An 18,729-nucleotide genomic window follows, 5' to 3' on the forward strand; every position below is an offset into this window, starting at 1 on the left:
TCAACCCAATAAAAATAACAAAAGTTACATTCAATGACTGCTGCTATAAATTTCCACCCCTTCCAGGAGGTCCTAAGATAAAGATTGCATTCTTTTTACACGAACATCAAGAGTATGTTTGATTAAATTTGGTGCCAATTTACAATCCAATAATTCAAAATAAACCCTGGTATATTTTGAAAGAGTTCAATGTTGAAAGAGTTAAATGTTTTTCACCACTACCAAAAGATTCTCATTTAGCAGACCTGTCATCAGATGACTCTTTGTTTTCTCTCCAGAAAGCTGCTTCCTACATGACCGTTGTTATTTAATAGCAGCTCTCTTGTCAATGTCATAACTTTGTCAAAATTAAATCCGTTAACATGCTTGTATGATAATAAAAGCTATGATGATACTTTGGCAAATTGAATCTAAACTCTGAACTTTGTTAACCTTTCAAACAATTAGTATGATACTTGTACAACAAGCATGGTACAGTCAGTGGATAATCAACTGTGTCAATAGGATATTGTCCAGGTGCATCAATGTTCTCTGATTGTGTCATTGTTATTTAAAGATGGGTCACATGTTACATGAACAATATGTTTGAACACAACATTCATTTGTGGATTAACTGATATTGTGTGTTGTCTTGATGTAAAAGGGGCCTGGTGGGGTTATTGTGGATTTATTGCAAACTTTTTGATAACATTTGATACCTGTGAATGTCTCTTTGTGAATACCAATATATTCACCTGTGCATAAACTGGTATGTGTGTGGAATGCTGTCCAGATGCAACAGGTGCATTTATTGTATCACTGGTATGTATGCCCAAGATGGCTGACATCTATCATTGCCCAGGCAGCTTGTATTGCTTGGTACCCTACTTCTTAATGTTACAGCATCAGGCATAACCTGGAGAGGGTGGGTGTCGGTGGGGTGGCAGACTACCCTCTCGGAAAAATATAATTTTCAGGTGAAATATAGATAGAGAGAATGATTAATTAAAATTTATAGCCTGTCTGCAGTCTAACCAGGAAAAAATACATACATACATACATACATACAATATTTCTATAGCGCTTTTTCACAGTTCAAAGCGCTGCACAGAACAAATAAAAACAAATGAAATTACAACAATTCAAAAAGGTGGGTTTTAAGATGCCTTTTAAAGATCTGCAGTGACGGGGCCTCTCTGATGGAAGTGGGCAGTGAATTCCAGTGGTGAGGACCGTACACTGAGAACCCACGGTCACCTGCAGATCTTTTGGTCCTGGGAATAGCAAGTCTGGTAGCGTCCTTGGATGAGCGAAGATTACGTTTGCTGGAATGGGTGTTGTACATAGAAATTAGCTCAGACAAGTAGGTAGGGGCACTGTTATTAATACACTGATACATGAGAACAAGGATTTTGAAGTTAACTCGCTGCTTGACTGGGAGCCAGTGAAGACGGGTGAGGTAAGGTGATATATGATCGCGTCTCGAATACCGAAAATCAAGCGAGCAGCTTTGTTTTGAATGCGTTGAATTTTCATGCGAGTTGGGCTTCGGTGATACCAGCAAGCAGCGAGTTACCATAATCGAGGGGAGCTCACAAGGGCTCGAACAACATGATGACAGTTTTCTTCATTGAGGTACCGCCTTATACGAGAAATATTTCGGAGTTGAAAATTAAGAGTATGGCATAACCCATTTACATGATCTGACATAGACATAGTACTGTCAAAAATAATACCAAGATTACGGACCTTATTAATAGATTTAACGGTAGTAAATAGTTAAATGTAATCATGTTTGTTTTTGAGACAGTAAGTTTTAAGGTATATCCATTTGATTTTCAGGAAACCTTTGAAGCTAAGCCAGTCAAGCTGGTCAGCCAGGTTGCAGGAACACCACCAATTGATATCACTTGGTATAAGTAAGTACTATGCAGTCATAAGACCTGTTATAACAAAAATAATATACATAGCCAATGTAATGCGTATATAGGCTTTTTAGCCTGGCTTGAGCATTTTGTTTGAGTCTGGTCCCATCAGCACCCAAGTGTGTCTCCAAACAGAGCGAACAAACAAACAAACAATACTTTAGTGAATTAAATCTTTAGTGTAAGTTTTTAGATTATATCTTATGGGATATGACTTATAGAGTAGGCCTATACATTTACAAATTGGCTATTCTGGTGAGGGGGGTGATAGAGTTACGCAATCTAATGTTCAGATATCGGTAGGCCTATATTTTAAGCGAATAGATAGGTATAGCTATATATTTTACCTTCATGCAAATTAATTGCTAAGTTTTAGGTAAAAAGAAGCTATGTTTTTGCTATGCAAAAAATGCGATAGAGGTTGTAATATGGGTGGTTGTGAAGAAATTCCAACCAAAAGGCCATTAATTTCGAATAGGAAAAAAAGACACTTGAGTTTCTCTATTTTTGAGAAACTTATAGAAAGCTATCGTAGGACGCGTTTCGATTAATGGTGATCAAGACTTAGTTGATCTTTTTATTAATCTCATCAGCTACATTTTGCTCAGCTTAATTTTAAGATCACCTAGTATTTTGGTATATTTTGTTCACAGTAGAAACATGGATCTGCATACCTAATTAACTTAGGTCTTAACTTTTTGACATTTGCAGTTTGGTCCATTTTTAGTGACAGAGTTTTTCTCTAAAAATGGCAAATGCAATGTCTATTATGACATTGTGAAGGCCTATGCTAATATTTAGTGACAGAAATCATGTTCTACTATGAAAATTAAGCATGAAACTTGAAATTGATGGTCAAAAAGGAAAGTGGAAAGTGTAATATCTGATATATAGTTTGACTAATGATAGAGATGGCTTCCAGCAGACCTAAAATACAAGCAACCAAAATGGACATAATAATGTACAATGGAACTACATCAACATCACCTCTCCCTCCCTAAAAGTTCTTGAGTTATACCATACAAAAACATTCAACTGCACTCACTAGGTTATTTTCCCAAATATTTCAGAACCAACTGGTTCCCTCTTCAGTGGGTAATGGTGTGTGAGATGCTGAGATCAGTATTGTAGAAGATCTTCTACTCAAGCTGGGAATAGCCATTGTTAAGGGGTACTACACCCTGTGGTAAATTTGTGACTATTTTGCATTTTTCTCAAAAAATAATAACACACTGGTAACAAAAGTTATGTATATTATTGGGGCAAGGAATCCAATTACTACACTGAAATTTCAGTGACTCAAGACAAGCGGTTCAGTATATATAATAGGAAATAAGGTACATCCTAGCGGCCCGGTACCCCAGGTCAACATAAAAAGTGGTAACCATGTGTGTTCTTCCTTTTTTCAAAACCCCCCTTTTCACTGATTTTTCATTGATTTTACCCCCTTTTTTTGCCAAATCACTGACAAAATCAGGGTAAAAATACCCCTTTTTCAAGGTTTTCAATGAGAAGATTTCCAGACACCCCTTTTCAATGACTCCAAATATTTTAATATATTAAGTACAAAATGTGCAAGTATGAACATTACTTTGTGTCTGTTGTACTCCCAGATGATCCTGTGTTATTAACTGGGGTAATTACAATGCCTGTATACTGATTTTAATTGAAAATGAACCAAAGAGGAACAATCCCTCGACGATACAAAATAAAACTTACATGCATCAGAATTCGAACAGAATTAAAAACCAAGGAAAAATATCACTCGGTCGGTCGTAGAATTCGCTCCAATCACTGCCAATGTTTCCCGCAATGTTTTCAATTCACCACATGGAAAAGTGTATCGGCAGCCAAAACGGTTACATCTGACACCATCGATGTTAAATCGCTCATTCAGCTCTCTTCAAAACGTGCGGGAGCATATGTGCAACACCCACTAGACAACTATATCGGGAAACCGCCGTGCCAATAGTAAAAAAGCTGCCTTCTGACGCTCTCGCTGTGACGATTGAGGGCGGAATCAATGAAATGCCAGAGGATGGAGGCTGAAGACTCGGGCTGAAGACATCGATCGAACGAACCTGTGAAATACCCCTTTTTTAAATTTCGCGGAGACAATGCTAGAATACCCCCTTTTTTCGCGATTTCGCGGTCCGCGATTTCAGTCAACAAAATACCCTTTTCCGCTGAAATTTAGAACACACATGGTTACCACTTTTTATGTTGACCTGGGGTACCGGGCCTAGCGGTACCTTATTTCTTATCATAAATAACGAACCGCTTGTCTTGGGTCACTGAAATTCCACTGTAGTAATTGGATTCCTTGCCCCTATAATAGATATAACTTTTGTTACCACTGTGTTATTAGTTGTTGAGAAAAATCCAAAAATAGACACAAATTTATCGAGGGGTGTAGTACCCCCTTAACACTTCCCAAATGAGTCAAATGAGTTACCTGTAATGTTATGAGATAAGCATGAACTAATATTACCAGATGTGTTCATTGATCATTTAGTAGAGCAATTAGGCTAAATCTCTGACTCACAATTCATTTTGATTTTCAGGGATGATGAACTTCTGGTTGCTTCTGAACAGTATGTACAGACCTTTGAAGAAGACACAGCAACATTAGAGATTGTTCATCCATATCCAACAGACTCAGGTGGTTACAGGTGCACCGCAGTCAACGTGGCTGGGGAAGATAGCTGTGTAGCTGTCATTCATGTCAAGAGTAAGTATCCATACCCAACAGATTCAGGTGGTTACAGGTGCACTTCGGTCAATGTGGCTGGGGAAGATAGCTGTGTAGCTGCCATACATGTCAAGAATAAGTATCCATAACAGACACAGGTTGTTACATGTGCACTACAGCCAATGTGGCTAAAGGAAGGTAGCTGTGTAGCCCGGGGGGTCACTCCCATTGTGGCCTGTACACCATCCGCGATAATAAAAAGCGTAAAAGGGTAGTTTTTCAGTGGGTAGGCACGATCTGTAGCAGTATTGTGTTTAGGGTGTCAAAAACATGAAAAATTGGAAAAAAGGGTAGCAAAATTGCAATTGCTAATACGCGGAAATGAAATTTAGGGTATGAAATTTGATGCAAAGAATTTTAGGGTGTGAAAACAGGCACATGTTACCTGTTTAGGGTATCATTTTATCCAAGGGTTAAATCCTTGTTTAGGGTACTTTTCAAAAGTTGATTATCGCGGATGGTGTACAGGCCACAATGGGAGTGACCCCCCTGGGCTGTGTAGACAGCCAATGTGGCTGAGGAAGGTAGCTGTGTAGCTGTCATACATGTCAAGAGTAAGTGCACTATAAAGCAGTGGTGTAGCCTGGGGGCATGGGGGAAGCTGCCCATTGTGTAAAGTCTTACTCCCCCTCTTCCCTCTACCCCATCGGAATGCCGGACACCTTGATTTCTAAGATTTTTAGGCCTTTTATATATGAGGTAGTGAATGTTTTCTAGGTGGCCATTCTCTGCATCATGTTAAAAGTTCATCATGCAAAACTGTTTCTATTGAGCATGTTGACTGGCACTTCTTAAATCAAAACTACATGGACATCCTTTCTCCAGTATGAACAGGCAGTAATTAAAGTTTAACCAAAACTCTATAGTCCTGTCTACAGGGCTGTAGTAGACCTAGATTTTGAACCATAGTCCAATTACCGGGGTGCTGAGGTATGCTCAAATTGGCTTTTTTTGTGCTGATTTTTGGAGTGCTGGTGCCACCTTTATGTCCCCTATGTCTACCTCTAATCTAATGTTTAGGGTTAGGATTAGGATGATGATTAGTGTGGACTGGGTGATGGAATTATACAATCATTTGAATTTGTATACAACTATCAGTGTACTTACAACTTACTTGATGTTTCAGAACAATTTGAATACAACTATCAGTGTACTTACAACTTACTTGATGTTTCAGAACAACAAATGCCACCACGCTTCATCGAAACAGCCAAACCAGTCCAAGTTGATGAAGGTGGACAAGCTGTCTTCAAGATGAAAATCGAAGGTGAACCCAAACCAACTGTATCATGGAGCAAAGGATGGAAACAAATTACTGATGGAGGGCGCTACGTTGTCACATACGATGACGATCTGGATGAGGCAATATTGGCTATTGAGGAATTGGTTCCCACTGATGCTGGCAAATATACATGCAAGTTGATTAGTGACTTGGGAGAAGAGAAGGCCACTGTTAGCTTGGTGGTGGTGCAGAAACCTAAAGAAAAGGAAACACCATTCTCACTCAGAAAGTAAGTTAATGGCTGATTTGTTTAAGGTGTTAATTCTTAGTACACGGATTGGAATTTTCCATGCCTGTGCCTTCTAAGCGTACTCGAATTCAGCTGACGCCAGTACAGCGTACAGACCTGGTGACATCGCTTATCTTACGCGCAAAGTTTCTTTTGTGTACGCTTGTGCTGTTTGCGCTATTAATGAGTTTGCGCTATTAATGAGTTTGCTCACGCGGTACCTGACTTAGTGTCGATCCCCTGAGGCAACATGCCATGTTTCCGCGGTATGTGTTAATTAGTGCAGTAGCTCTGATCTTTCTGATGTCCTCAAAATTCCCACACATGCCATATACAGAATAGATTCTAGGGGGCATCAGTAAGTTCCAAGCTATTGCATTACTGTCTTAAATTTTTGTGAAACCTCAAGTTTTCCTGGATAACAAATGATGACATACATGAATATAAAGTGTTCTGACATTTCAACAGGTTACATGTTTTTTTTTAATTTCTCAAACCAATGATTCTGTTCTTTACTGCTACTAAAAAATCTTTGTAAAAAACATACACATTTATTAACCCCATGAGAACTACCTGCCTATTAGTCAAAAAGAAGCTTTCATTATCAATTGGACCAATCAGCAACATTGTTAAAATAATTTCACCATGCAAAAAAACTGGGGTGAATTATTTACAAAGCTCCATTCTGATTCATGATTAAAATGAAGATATGATGTAATTGACCAATGAGAGGCAATGTTAGATCGGCAGGTAGTACTCGTATGCAGCAACATTTGGTGATATGATTTACAAATTGACAGAAGAGTACATCATCAGCATCAAAGGGTGATATGAGTACAGGAGATGAGGAGTTGATTGCTTGGTCTGGAAGCAGACATTTTGACAATTATAGAAGTGCTGATTGTTTCAGGTGTCTTCTGGTGGCAATGGGTGTCAATATATCTGAATCTAAATATCTGATATCATTATCATTCATTCAGAGCTAAACAAGTCCAGAAAGCTGAAGAACAGGAATGGACAGAGGAACAAATCTTTGATCTTCTCAAAGAAGAACCAGTCAGAGAATATGAGTCCGTCCTCAGGACACATGGCATCGTAGATTTCCGTGCTATCCTCAAATACAAGGAGATGGTCAAACTAAGACTGGCCGAGGAGGAAATTAAGAAGAAGGAAGAGGAGGAAATCAAAAAGAAGGAAGCGAAAGTGGAAGAAGCTCCTAAGGTTGTCGAGGAAGCGGGTAAGTTCCACTTGAGTGAATTGGGGTAAAATAAATGGAAAAACAGTCAATTTATTACACACCAAAAAAGGGGGGAAATATTTCAAATTGGATTTGATCGGATTCAATTCTTGAAATTTCAATAATTAATTGTTTAAATTTGAAATTGTGCAGATCAGAAATGGATATTTGTTAATTGCAACACCAACAATCTTTTAACAATAGGCCTACACAATATTTTGACTGCTTACAAGGACATTCTATGTGAATTCTTGATAACGATTTTAATCATTATTAAGAGGTTGAAACCTCTTTTTGGCCTTTAATAGCATTCAAATGATCAGCATAAACTAGCTATTCAGAACAATTTGTAAATCAGGAGAATTGATTTATGTATTGTTTTGTTTGGATTTCATGTTGAAGTGCTTATTACACAACTGGAATATCTTTGATAATAAAACATATTATTAAATTATGTAAAATTTCATACCATATACGTATGCATATATTTACTAAACCATTAATAATATGCACACTGAGCATGTACATTACTAATGGTAAGTGTGCTCTGAAGACCCATCCAATATCCAGCTGCACATAGTCACCAAATAATAAGGTAAGCCTTTCTAGTACATCCTTAATTCATATATAGTCTATCCATATATCCATAAGATCTGACCTGTGTGATATGTGTTCTCCATACTAATTGGGTAAGTATCTCTTGAAGCCTTTTGCTGGGGTGGTGTCTTGAATTGTCTGGGCTATGTTTTGGGCTGTAGCAAGGTTAAAAAATGTGGGGTGGCCAAAATATGAATATGCACCAAAATTGGAATAAAGCTATAAAGAAAAAACATGACAAATTTCTCAAAAATGGGGCTGCCGTGGCCTCCCCACTTGCTACGATCCTGCTATGTTTGTACCAAGACTAAATCAGGTCAGGTAGTACAAATAAAAACTTAATAAAACAGAATCACATTGCTGTACTATCTTTGAGAACTCAGTCAATATTTAAGAAACCTTCCTCTGGTCTAGGTCTTCTGCACTGTCTACCAGCCACTGGTACCAACTATAGAAATAATAAAATTCACACTTATCTTACCAAATTACCTCTTGCACATACTATATGCTATTTTACCCAATATCTATTTTGACATCTTAAAATCATAATAAAGTTTCTAATAATATACAGACAAATGATCATCAGCTAGTTAAAAAATGAATAAAATGAATAGTCAAATTACTACCAATCTGCATTAAGGAATTTTCTTTTATAAAGTCTCTCTTGTTTAGCTTCATTTAATAATGAAACAACTCAAACAAACATGCAGAAAAAATATACAATAGGCCTATATATATTTCAGAATTGAACCTGTCTACCAACCTGTGGCCCAAGCAGCCATGTATCATAAAATTTTATTATTGCATGTTAGCCCAATACCCAAAGCTCCAATGTTGATGTCTACCTATCCACCAGTCACATATAATCACTGGTATTAATTAATGCAGTGACCCTACCTATATATGCACTGGTCATAACGTAGTACCTTCATCAACCTGAGTATAGAACCTATAGAGTATAGAATATGATTCCCTTCTACCTACCTAGATGCACTGGTCAAAAATAACCCCAAAATAACAACTTATTGAGATCAAAAAAGTCTCATCTACCACTGAGAACCCAAAAATCCTTTTCCATCATCAGAACCAGTGTTTGAAATTGTCCAAGAACTTCAACCTGTCAAAACAGAAAAAGCCAAAACCGTGGAATTTGTCTGCGCAGTTTCTGATGAACGTGCAGAGGTGAAATGGTTCAAAGATGACGAGGAAGTTGTTGAAAATGGTGTCAAGATTGAGTTGAAAGCTGAGGAAAGGAAACGCTCGTTAGTGATTCATGATGTCAGCCCTGAGGATGAAGGAGAATACACCTGCCAAGTTGGAGAACAGAAAACAACTTCAACTTTGGAGCTACATGAAGCGGAACCAGGAGAAGAAGGTAAGTGGTTTACACCCAATTGGGCTTGAAATGTGAGAGACTTGCAACTAAATGGTTCCTTTGGAAGATATGGAGACCTTCATGCTGCGCATAAAATGGCAACACTGTTGCCAATTAGTAAGTTACCATTATTTGTGGGAAAAATGGTCCACTGACATACTGGCAAAGAAACTAGAGAGTTCGAATAATCTGGTAAGTTTTGTAAACTTGAAAGAACAAGAATGAAGTCAAATAAAGCAGCGGATATTTGTACATGGGAGAACAGAGCATTTGCGGAATGTATTTTATTCACTTTGATTAATGGATGGTTTTTTTTTTTCAAATGTTGAATTTGTCCAACATTAAGTCTGACATACTATTTCATAGTTGCATATCCTGTCATTATGGCATGGTTAACTTATGCCTGATGTGCATGGCATGTACAATCAATATAGGCCTACACCTGGCCTATGCATGACTTTTATGGCATATACACATAAATCTTCTAAACTGCATCAACTTACTGATCCTCCCAGCACAGCATGACATAATCATGGGAATATTTACTCTTCCTATATATATCCTCCCAGCACAGCATGACATAGTCCTAACGGAATATTTACCCTTACCATCGTGAATAAAAAAAATTGGGTTTTCTTTGGTGTAGCACAAAATGTCCTGTTACAGACATCTTTGATGGATTATGCAGTCGAATGACAGAAACAGACCCTTGCTCTGTTTGATTATGCAACTTTCTCCAAGATGATGAACCATCATCCAACTACATGATCTATCAATATCTTTCATCTAGGTTAATTTTGTTCACAAAGGAAACACCAGAAATTCTTAATGTCGAATGGTAATACCATAACATTGTTGAGGTCGACATCACAAATGTCACATTGAATTATGACACTAAAGAAAGCTATAGAGCTATCTGTACATGCACATGTAAAATTTGCATGTGCACATGTTGTCATAGCAACAGGGTCAGCTAGTAAAACTTAAGACATCAAAGTGTATTTGCCACAGAGGAGTAAGATAAAACAGAGCGCGTACCACCAGTCAAAGTCTCCGCCTCATCCGATAATGAGGGCCGATTGTTCCGTGAAATGCGACAGGCGAGACTGCTACGCAATTACAGCGTATTTTCATGGTCTATCGCGTAATTGCGAAAAGCACGCATAGCGCTCTATCGCCAGATATCTGTGAAGCACGCTATCGCTGGCGTGATTGTTAGACATGCCACCGTCGAACAATCGGCCCTCATGAATATGCGAGAACTGGTAGCATACAATACACGGGGACTTTGACTGGTGGTACGCGCTCTGTTTTATCTTACTCCTCTGTGGTATTTGCACATCTACCTGCACATGGCACATTATGATCAAATCCATATGACAGATGCATGAAGTCTGGGGCATGAAAATTAAAATTGATCAATAATAAAATATATTAATCTGCACTTGGAATACGTATGCATGTATCACCTCAATGAATGAGGTTTAACCCCATGAGAGCTACCTGCCTATTGGTCAAAAATAAGTTTTCATTATCAGTTGGACCAATCAGCAACAATAATTTCACCACACAAAAAAATTGGGGTGAATTATTTGCAAAGCTCCAATCTGATTAGTGATTAAAATGAAGATATCATGAAATTGACCAATCAGGGGCAATGTTAGATCGGCAGGTAGTGCTCAGGCGGTTAATTCTATCACCTTGTTTATATGACCTTTGACCCTCCCCACATTTTGTGTTTAGCACTGCTTCTGTTTTTATATGAGAAGCAAAATGTTACTCCAGAATTTTACATAGAAATTTTAGTATCAACTAAATGTGTTTAGTCAAAACTGTAATATATCGTACAAATGAAACATGTGTTGTATAATCAATGAGAAATGAATATTCCTATTGGTATCAAAATCTATAAGCAACAGAGTGATGATAATTTGAGAGACAGGGCTTCCAAGCCAATGAAGTGTTCATAGAATGTGTAGAATTGTTGTAATGTTGTATATGACCCCACTGCACAATATATCCTTAATAAAGTACTTCTAAACAAGGAACAACCTAAAGAAACCCTGGATGCATGGATGTGATTTCTTGTGAATGTTGGGTAAAGTTTGACAACTTGTATCTGCAAATGGAATGTGTTTATAAAATAATTTTACCTTTATTGCACAAGTCTACCTACCCATAATACAGTATCCTTTCATCAACACGAAACCAGTAACCAGCCAAAATAACCCCTGTTTGCCTCACGTTAAAGGTCTTGTTTCAGGGTATAATAAAGAAGGTTTAATCTCAAAAGGGAATGCTTGGAATATTATCATAATTGCTTATGGTGAACCTATATTGATGAAAGCATTCTGTAGCAAATCAATCAAAACAACTAGTTACATATCTCCTTTGTCTAACCTGCACTGTGTGTACCAATAATATACAACAACACTATCTCCTACCTGAGCACAATCTTGATATTATCTAAAACTATCCAGAAAACTATCATCCCCCGTATACATGCCCTTTTACACAATATGTAAAAACTAGTACAACTGTGGTCTGTTTGCTAGCCCTCAGTGTGTGCCAAAGTACACCAAGGCTGTATATCCAACCATACTTTTGTTTGGTTTAAACAAGTGTTGAGGTGATTCTCAAAACACTTCTTGAAATAAAACTGGGTAATATTTTAACTATGCTGGGTGTAGTTGTATAACACTCTGTGTCCAAAATATATATTCTGTATTCTGCATTACCTTTACCATGGAATTATTACCTCTGCACATATACCCAAGCATGATTTGTTTAGGGGTTGGCTTATTCAGGCCTCATTGGCCTTCCGGTCAACTCCTCCATATTGTCTTTCTTGTTTGCTGTTTGTTTTGATGTTCAATTTTTATATGTATATGTATATATGGAAATAAATAAATTTGAATTGAATTGAATTGAATTGATAACATTTACTTTTTAGTAATTTCCAATTTTGCTAGCATGTTCCACGATATCATGCTAATTGATATGTATCCCGTTATGGTCAACAGAAATTGTCTTCGAAGTTCCTGAAGAATTCAAACCTATCCAGGTTGAACCACATCACACCATTGAAATTGTTTGTGAAGTACCTGATGAAACTACACCAGCAACTTGGTACCATGATGAAGTCAAACTTGTTCACGATGGGGTCAAATACGAAATGACTACAATTGAGAAAAAGCGAACCCTTGTTGTTCACGATGTCAAGCCAGAAGATGAAGGCCAATATGTTTGTGAAGTTGGCCCACATCGTACAACAGCGACACTACAAGTTCTTAAACCTGAAGAAAAGGAGATAAAAGGTATCCTATTTTGGATGGTGTTCTGGAATGTGCATGTCCCTTTAGGCAAATTGCATTTTCCTGTATTTTACCTTGCGTAAAATCTAATCAAATTATGATATATTTTTTACAGGTACTCATTTGCGATGTGATACAGTAGCTAAAAATTACCCTTCTACTATTATTGAAATGCTTGTCTTAACAAACAAGCAATCAATTTCGTTAACATTTATTTCTTTGAGACCAAGTCTTTGATGTATTATAAATTCATATATACGTGCCTCCCGTTATGGTCAACAGAAATTGTCTTCGAAGTTCCTGAAGAATTCAAACCTATCCAGGTTGAACCACATCACACCATTGAAATTGTTTGTGAAGTACCTGATGAAACTACACCAGCAACTTGGTACCATGATGAAGTCAAACTTGTCCACGATGGGGTCAAATATGAGATGGCTACCAAGGAGACAAAGCGAACACTTGTGGTTCACGATGTCAAGCCAGAAGATGAAGGCCAATATGTTTGTGAAGTTGGCCCACATCGTACAACAGCGACACTACAAGTTCTTAAACCTGAGGAAAAAGAGATCAAAGGTATCCTATTTTGGATGGTGTTCTGGAATGTGCATGTAGCCATCGAACCTCAGATCCTCTTGACTTAAAGAAATATTCAGAGTGCACGTTACGTTCTTTGACCCAAAACCAAAACAATTTTCTAATCATATAATGCCTACGTATATTGTGTTTGGTAAATTATGCCATTATTTATTCTAGCTTTTAGTAGCATGGAAGAATGTTTTACCATTTTGTGTGACTTAGGCCTAAATGTCATTTGTGTATCTCCAGAAATTGTCTTTGAAATTCCGCAAGAGATCAAGCCTATTCAGGTTGAGTCATCTCGCACGATTGAAATTGTATGTGAGACGCCTGATGAAACAACTCCTGGAACGTGGTTCAAAGATGATGTCCAACTTACTCCTGATGGAGTCAAATACGATACCTCAAGCAAAGAGCGAAAGCGGTCACTTGTACTCCATGATGTCAAACCTGAAGATGCCGGACAATATGTCTGTGAAGTTGGACCACATCGCACAGTAACAACGCTCGAGGTCACCAAGCCTGAAGAAAAGGAAGTCAAAGGTAGTCATGCGTTGAAAGATTTTGCTGCAAACTGTAACCACCGAACCTCTGATTCTCTCGATTAAAAAATATTTAGACAAATAAACATGTTACATTATTTCTAACTGTTTACATGCTAAATGTAGATGGGTTTTATACATATATTTTGTCGTCCACTCCAAATATTGATTGTTCATGTGCATTTATTCCTACACTTTAATGCTCTACCAAGTGAACGTTTATTTGTTTTTAAACGACTTCAGCAAAACCCAAAACAATTTTCTAAAACATATAGATTTACGTATATTACATTTTTTAAATATGTCATTATTTATTATAGCTTTTGCAGCATGAAAAAAAATGTTTTACCAGTTTGTGTGACTTAGGCCTTAATGTGATTTGTGTATCTCCAGAAATTGTCTTTGAAATTCCGCAAGAGATCAAGCCTATTCAAGTTGAGCCATCTCGCACCATTGAAATTGTATGTGAGACGCCTGATGAAACAACTCCTGCAACGTGGTACAAAGATGACGTCCAACTTACTCCTGATGGAGTCAAATACGATACCACAAGCAAAGAGCGAAAGCGGTCACTTGTACTCCATGATGTCAAACCTGAAGATGCCGGACAATATGTCTGTGAAGTTGGACCACATCGCACAGTAACTACACTTGAGGTCACCAAGCCTGAAGAAAAGGAAATCAAAGGTAGTCATGCGTTGAAAGATTTTGCTGCAAACTTACATGCACGTAGCTGTTGACACTTCAAACTATGCAAGAACTCCAGCACACTTCAATCTGCGTTAAAAATGTGTATTCATATTAGCATGTGGTTTGTTATTGAGTATGTTCTGTCAGTTATTTAGAAAGTTTCCTTTCTTCCATGGATGCAACCTCATTTCTCCTTTTCCAAGTCATTATGTATATTATATAGGCATGCCTGAATGAAAATGAAACAACTGATTGTAGTTTGAGATTGTAGCGGTCTTGTTGGAATGAAACATTTATTCTAATGATATATTTATGTTAATAGCAATTTTAGCAAGCAGTGCAATCACCGGATAAATACATAGCAGTACTTCACTCCTGATCCAGCAACCAAGCATGCAAAGCCATTTTGTGCATTGCCATGCAAACATTGTCTTCAAAAGAATAGCACAAAAACATGTAAAATTGCATCTTTTCAAGTGGACATTATGTTTGTGTCTGTAGAAGTGGTCTTCGAGATTGCCAAGGAATTCCTGCCCATCCAGGTTAAACCACAGCAAACTGTCGAGATTGTTTGTGATGTACCTGATGAAACCACACCGGCAACTTGGTACCACGACCAAGTCAAACTTGTTCACGATGGTGTCAAATATGAGATGGCTACCAAGGAGACAAAGCGAACACTTGTGGTTCACGATGTCAAGCCAGAAGATGAAGGCCAATATGTCTGTGAAGTTGGCCCACATCGTACAACAGCGACACTACAAGTTCTTAAACCTGAGGAAAAAGAGATCAAAGGTATCCTATTTTGGATGGTGTTCTCGAATGTGCATGTAGCCATCGAACCTCAGTTCTTCTTGACTTAAAGAAATATTCAGAGTGCACGTTACTTTCTTTGACCCAAAACCAAAACAATTTTCTAATCATATAATGCCTACGTGTATTGTGATTGGTAAATTGTGCCATTATTTATTTAGCTTTTAGTAGCATGGAAGGATGTTTTACCATTTTGTGTGACATAGGCCTAAATGTGATTTGTGTATCTCCAGAAATTGTCTTTGAAATTCCGCAAGAGATCAAGCCTATTCAAGTTGAGCCATCTCGCACGATTGAAATTGTATGTGAGACGCCTGATGAAACAACTCCTGCAACGTGGTTCAAAGATGATGTCCAACTTACTCCTGATGGAGTCAAATACGATACCTCAAGCAAAGAGCGAAAGCGGTCACTTGTACTCCATGATGTCAAACCTGAAGATGCCGGACAATATGTCTGTGAAGTTGGACCACATCGCACAGTAACAACACTCGAGGTCACCAAGCCTGAAGAAAAGGAAGTCAAAGGTAGTCATGCGTTGAAAGATTTTGCTGCAAACTGTAACCACCGAACCTCTGATTCTCTCGATTAAAAAAATATTTAGACAAATAAACATGTTACATTATTTCTAACTGTTTACATGCTAAATGTAGATGGGTTTTATACATATATTTTGTCGTCCACTCCAAATATTGATTGTTCATGTGCATTTATTCCTACACTTTAATGCTCTACCAAGTGCACGTTTATTTGTTTTTAAACGACTTCAGCAAAACCCAAAACAATTTTCCAAAACAAATAGATATACGTATATTACATTTTTATAAAATATGGCATTATTTATTCTAGCTTTTAGCAGCATGGCAAAATGTTTTACCACTTTGTGTGACTTAGGCCTTAATGTGATTTGTGTATCTCCAGAAATTGTCTTTGAAATTCCGCAAGAGATCAAGCCTATTCAAGTTGAGCCATCTCGCACCATTGAAATTGTATGTGAGACGCCTGATGAAACAACTCCTGCAACGTGGTACAAAGATGATGTCCAACTTACTCCTGATGGAGTCAAATACGATACCACAAGCAAAGAGCGAAAGCGGTCACTTGTACTCCATGATGTCAAACCTGAAGATGCCGGACAATATGTCTGTGAAGTTGGACCACATCGCACAGTAACTACACTTGAGGTCACCAAGCCTGAAGAAAAGGAAATCAAAGGTAGTCATGCGTTGAAAGATTTTGCTGCAAACTTACATGCACGTAGCTGTTGACACTTCAAACTATGCAAGAACTCCAGCACACTTCAATCTGCGTTAAAAATGTGTATTCATATTAGCATGTGGTTTGTTATTGAGTATGTTCTGTCAGTTATTTAGAAAGTTTCCTTTCTTCCATGGGTGCAACCTCATTTCTCCTTTTCCAAGTCATTATGTATATTATATAGGCATACCTGAATGAAAATGAAACAACTGATTGTAGTTTGAGATTGTAGCGGTCTTGTTGGAATGAAACATTTATTCTAATGATATATTTATGTTAATAGCAATTTTAGCAAGCAGTGCAATCACCGGATAAATACATAGCAGTACTTCACTCCTGATCCCGCAACCAAGCATGCAAAGCCATTTTGTGCATTGCCATGCAAACATTGTCTTCAAAAGAATAGCACAAAAACATGTAAAATTGCATCTTTTCAAAGTGGACATTATGTTTGTGTCTGTAGAAGTGGTCTTCGAGATTGCCAAGGAATTCCTGCCTATCCAGGTTAAACCACAGCAAACTGTCGAGATTGTTTGTGATGTACCTGATGAAACCACACCGGCAACTTGGTACCACGACCAAGTCAAACTTGTTCACGATGGTGTCAAATATGAGATGGCTACCAAGGAGACAAAGCGAACACTTGTGGTTCACGATGTCAAGCCAGAAGATGAAGGCCAATATGTCTGTGAAGTTGGCCCACATCGTACAACAGCGACACTACAAGTTCTTAAACCTGAGGAAAAAGAGATCAAAGGTATCCTATTTTGGATGGTGTTCTCGAATGTGCATGTAGCCATCGAACCTCAGTTCTTCTTGACTTAAAGAAATATTCAGAGTGCACGTTACTTTCTTTGACCCAAAACCAAAACAATTTTCTAATCATATAATGCCTACGTGTATTGTGATTGGTAAATTGTGCCATTATTTATTTAGCTTTTAGTAGCATGGAAGGATGTTTTACCATTTTGTGTGACATAGGCCTAAATGTGATTTGTGTATCTCCAGAAATTGTCTTTGAAATTCCGCAAGAGATCAAGCCTATTCAAGTTGAGCCATCTCGCACGATTGAAATTGTATGTGAGACGCCTGATGAAACAACTCCTGCAACGTGGTTCAAAGATGATGTCCAACTTACTCCTGATGGAGTCAAATACGATACCTCAAGCAAAGAGCGAAAGCGGTCACTTGTACTCCATGATGTCAAACCTGAAGATGCCGGACAATATGTCTGTGAAGTTGGACCACATCGCACAGTAACAACACTCGAGGTCACCAAGCCTGAAGAAAAGGAAGTCAAAGGTAGTCATGCGTTGAAAGATTTTGCTGCAAACTGTAACCACCGAACCTCTGATTCTCTCGATTAAAAAATATTTAGACAAATAAACATGTTACATTATTTCTAACTGTTTACATGCTAAATGTAGATGGGTTTTATACATATATTTTGTCGTCCACTCCAAATATTGATTGTTCATGTGCATTTATTCCTACACTTTAATGCTCTACCAAGTGCACGTTTATTTGTTTTTAAACGACTTCAGCAAAACCCAAAACAATTTTCCAAAACAAATAGATCTACGTATATTACATTTTTATAAAATATGGCATTATTTATTCTAGCTTTTAGCAGCATGGCAAAATGTTTTACCACTTTGTGTGACTTAGGCCTTAATGTGATTTGTGTATCTCCAGAAATTGTCTTTGAAATTCCGCAAGAGATCAAGCCTATTCAAGTTGAGCCATCTCGCACCATTGAAATTGTATGTGAGACGCCTGATGAAACAACTCCTGCAACGTGGTACAAAGATGATGTCCAACTTACTCCTGATGGAGTCAAATACGATACCACAAGCAAAGAGCGAAAGCGGTCACTTGTACTCCATGATGTCAAACCTGAAGATGCCGGACAATATGTCTGTGAAGTTGGACCACATCGCACAGTAACTACACTTGAGGTCACCAAGCCTGAAGAAAAGGAAATCAAAGGTAGTCATGCGTTGAAAGATTTTGCTGCAAACTTACATGCACGTAGCTGTTGACACTTCAAACTATGCAAGAACTCCAGCACACTTCAAAATAAATAAAAAATGTGTATTCATATTAGCATGTGGTTTGTTATTGAGTATGTTCTGTCAGTTATTTAGAAAGTTTCCTT

At 37.8% G+C, this 18,729-nt stretch overlaps 1 protein-coding gene across 1 annotated transcript in view; it reads left to right on the plus strand.

The window, feature by feature from the left end:
* LOC140167512 (titin-like) overlaps positions 1-18,729 on the plus strand; it is a 281,497-nt gene that overhangs the window by 227,643 nt on the left and 35,125 nt on the right. The window contains exons 27-30 of the mRNA XM_072190818.1: positions 1,822-1,898; positions 4,469-4,635; positions 5,834-6,167; positions 7,148-7,404. Coding sequence (XP_072046919.1) covers positions 1,822-1,898; positions 4,469-4,635; positions 5,834-6,167; positions 7,148-7,404 — 835 coding nt within the window. The remainder of the gene's footprint in view (positions 1-1,821; positions 1,899-4,468; positions 4,636-5,833; positions 6,168-7,147; positions 7,405-18,729) is intronic.

The sequence above is a fragment of the Amphiura filiformis genome, chromosome 13, assembly GCF_039555335.1.
Source record: "Amphiura filiformis chromosome 13, Afil_fr2py, whole genome shotgun sequence".
Lineage (NCBI taxonomy): Eukaryota > Metazoa > Echinodermata > Ophiuroidea > Amphilepidida > Amphiuridae > Amphiura > Amphiura filiformis.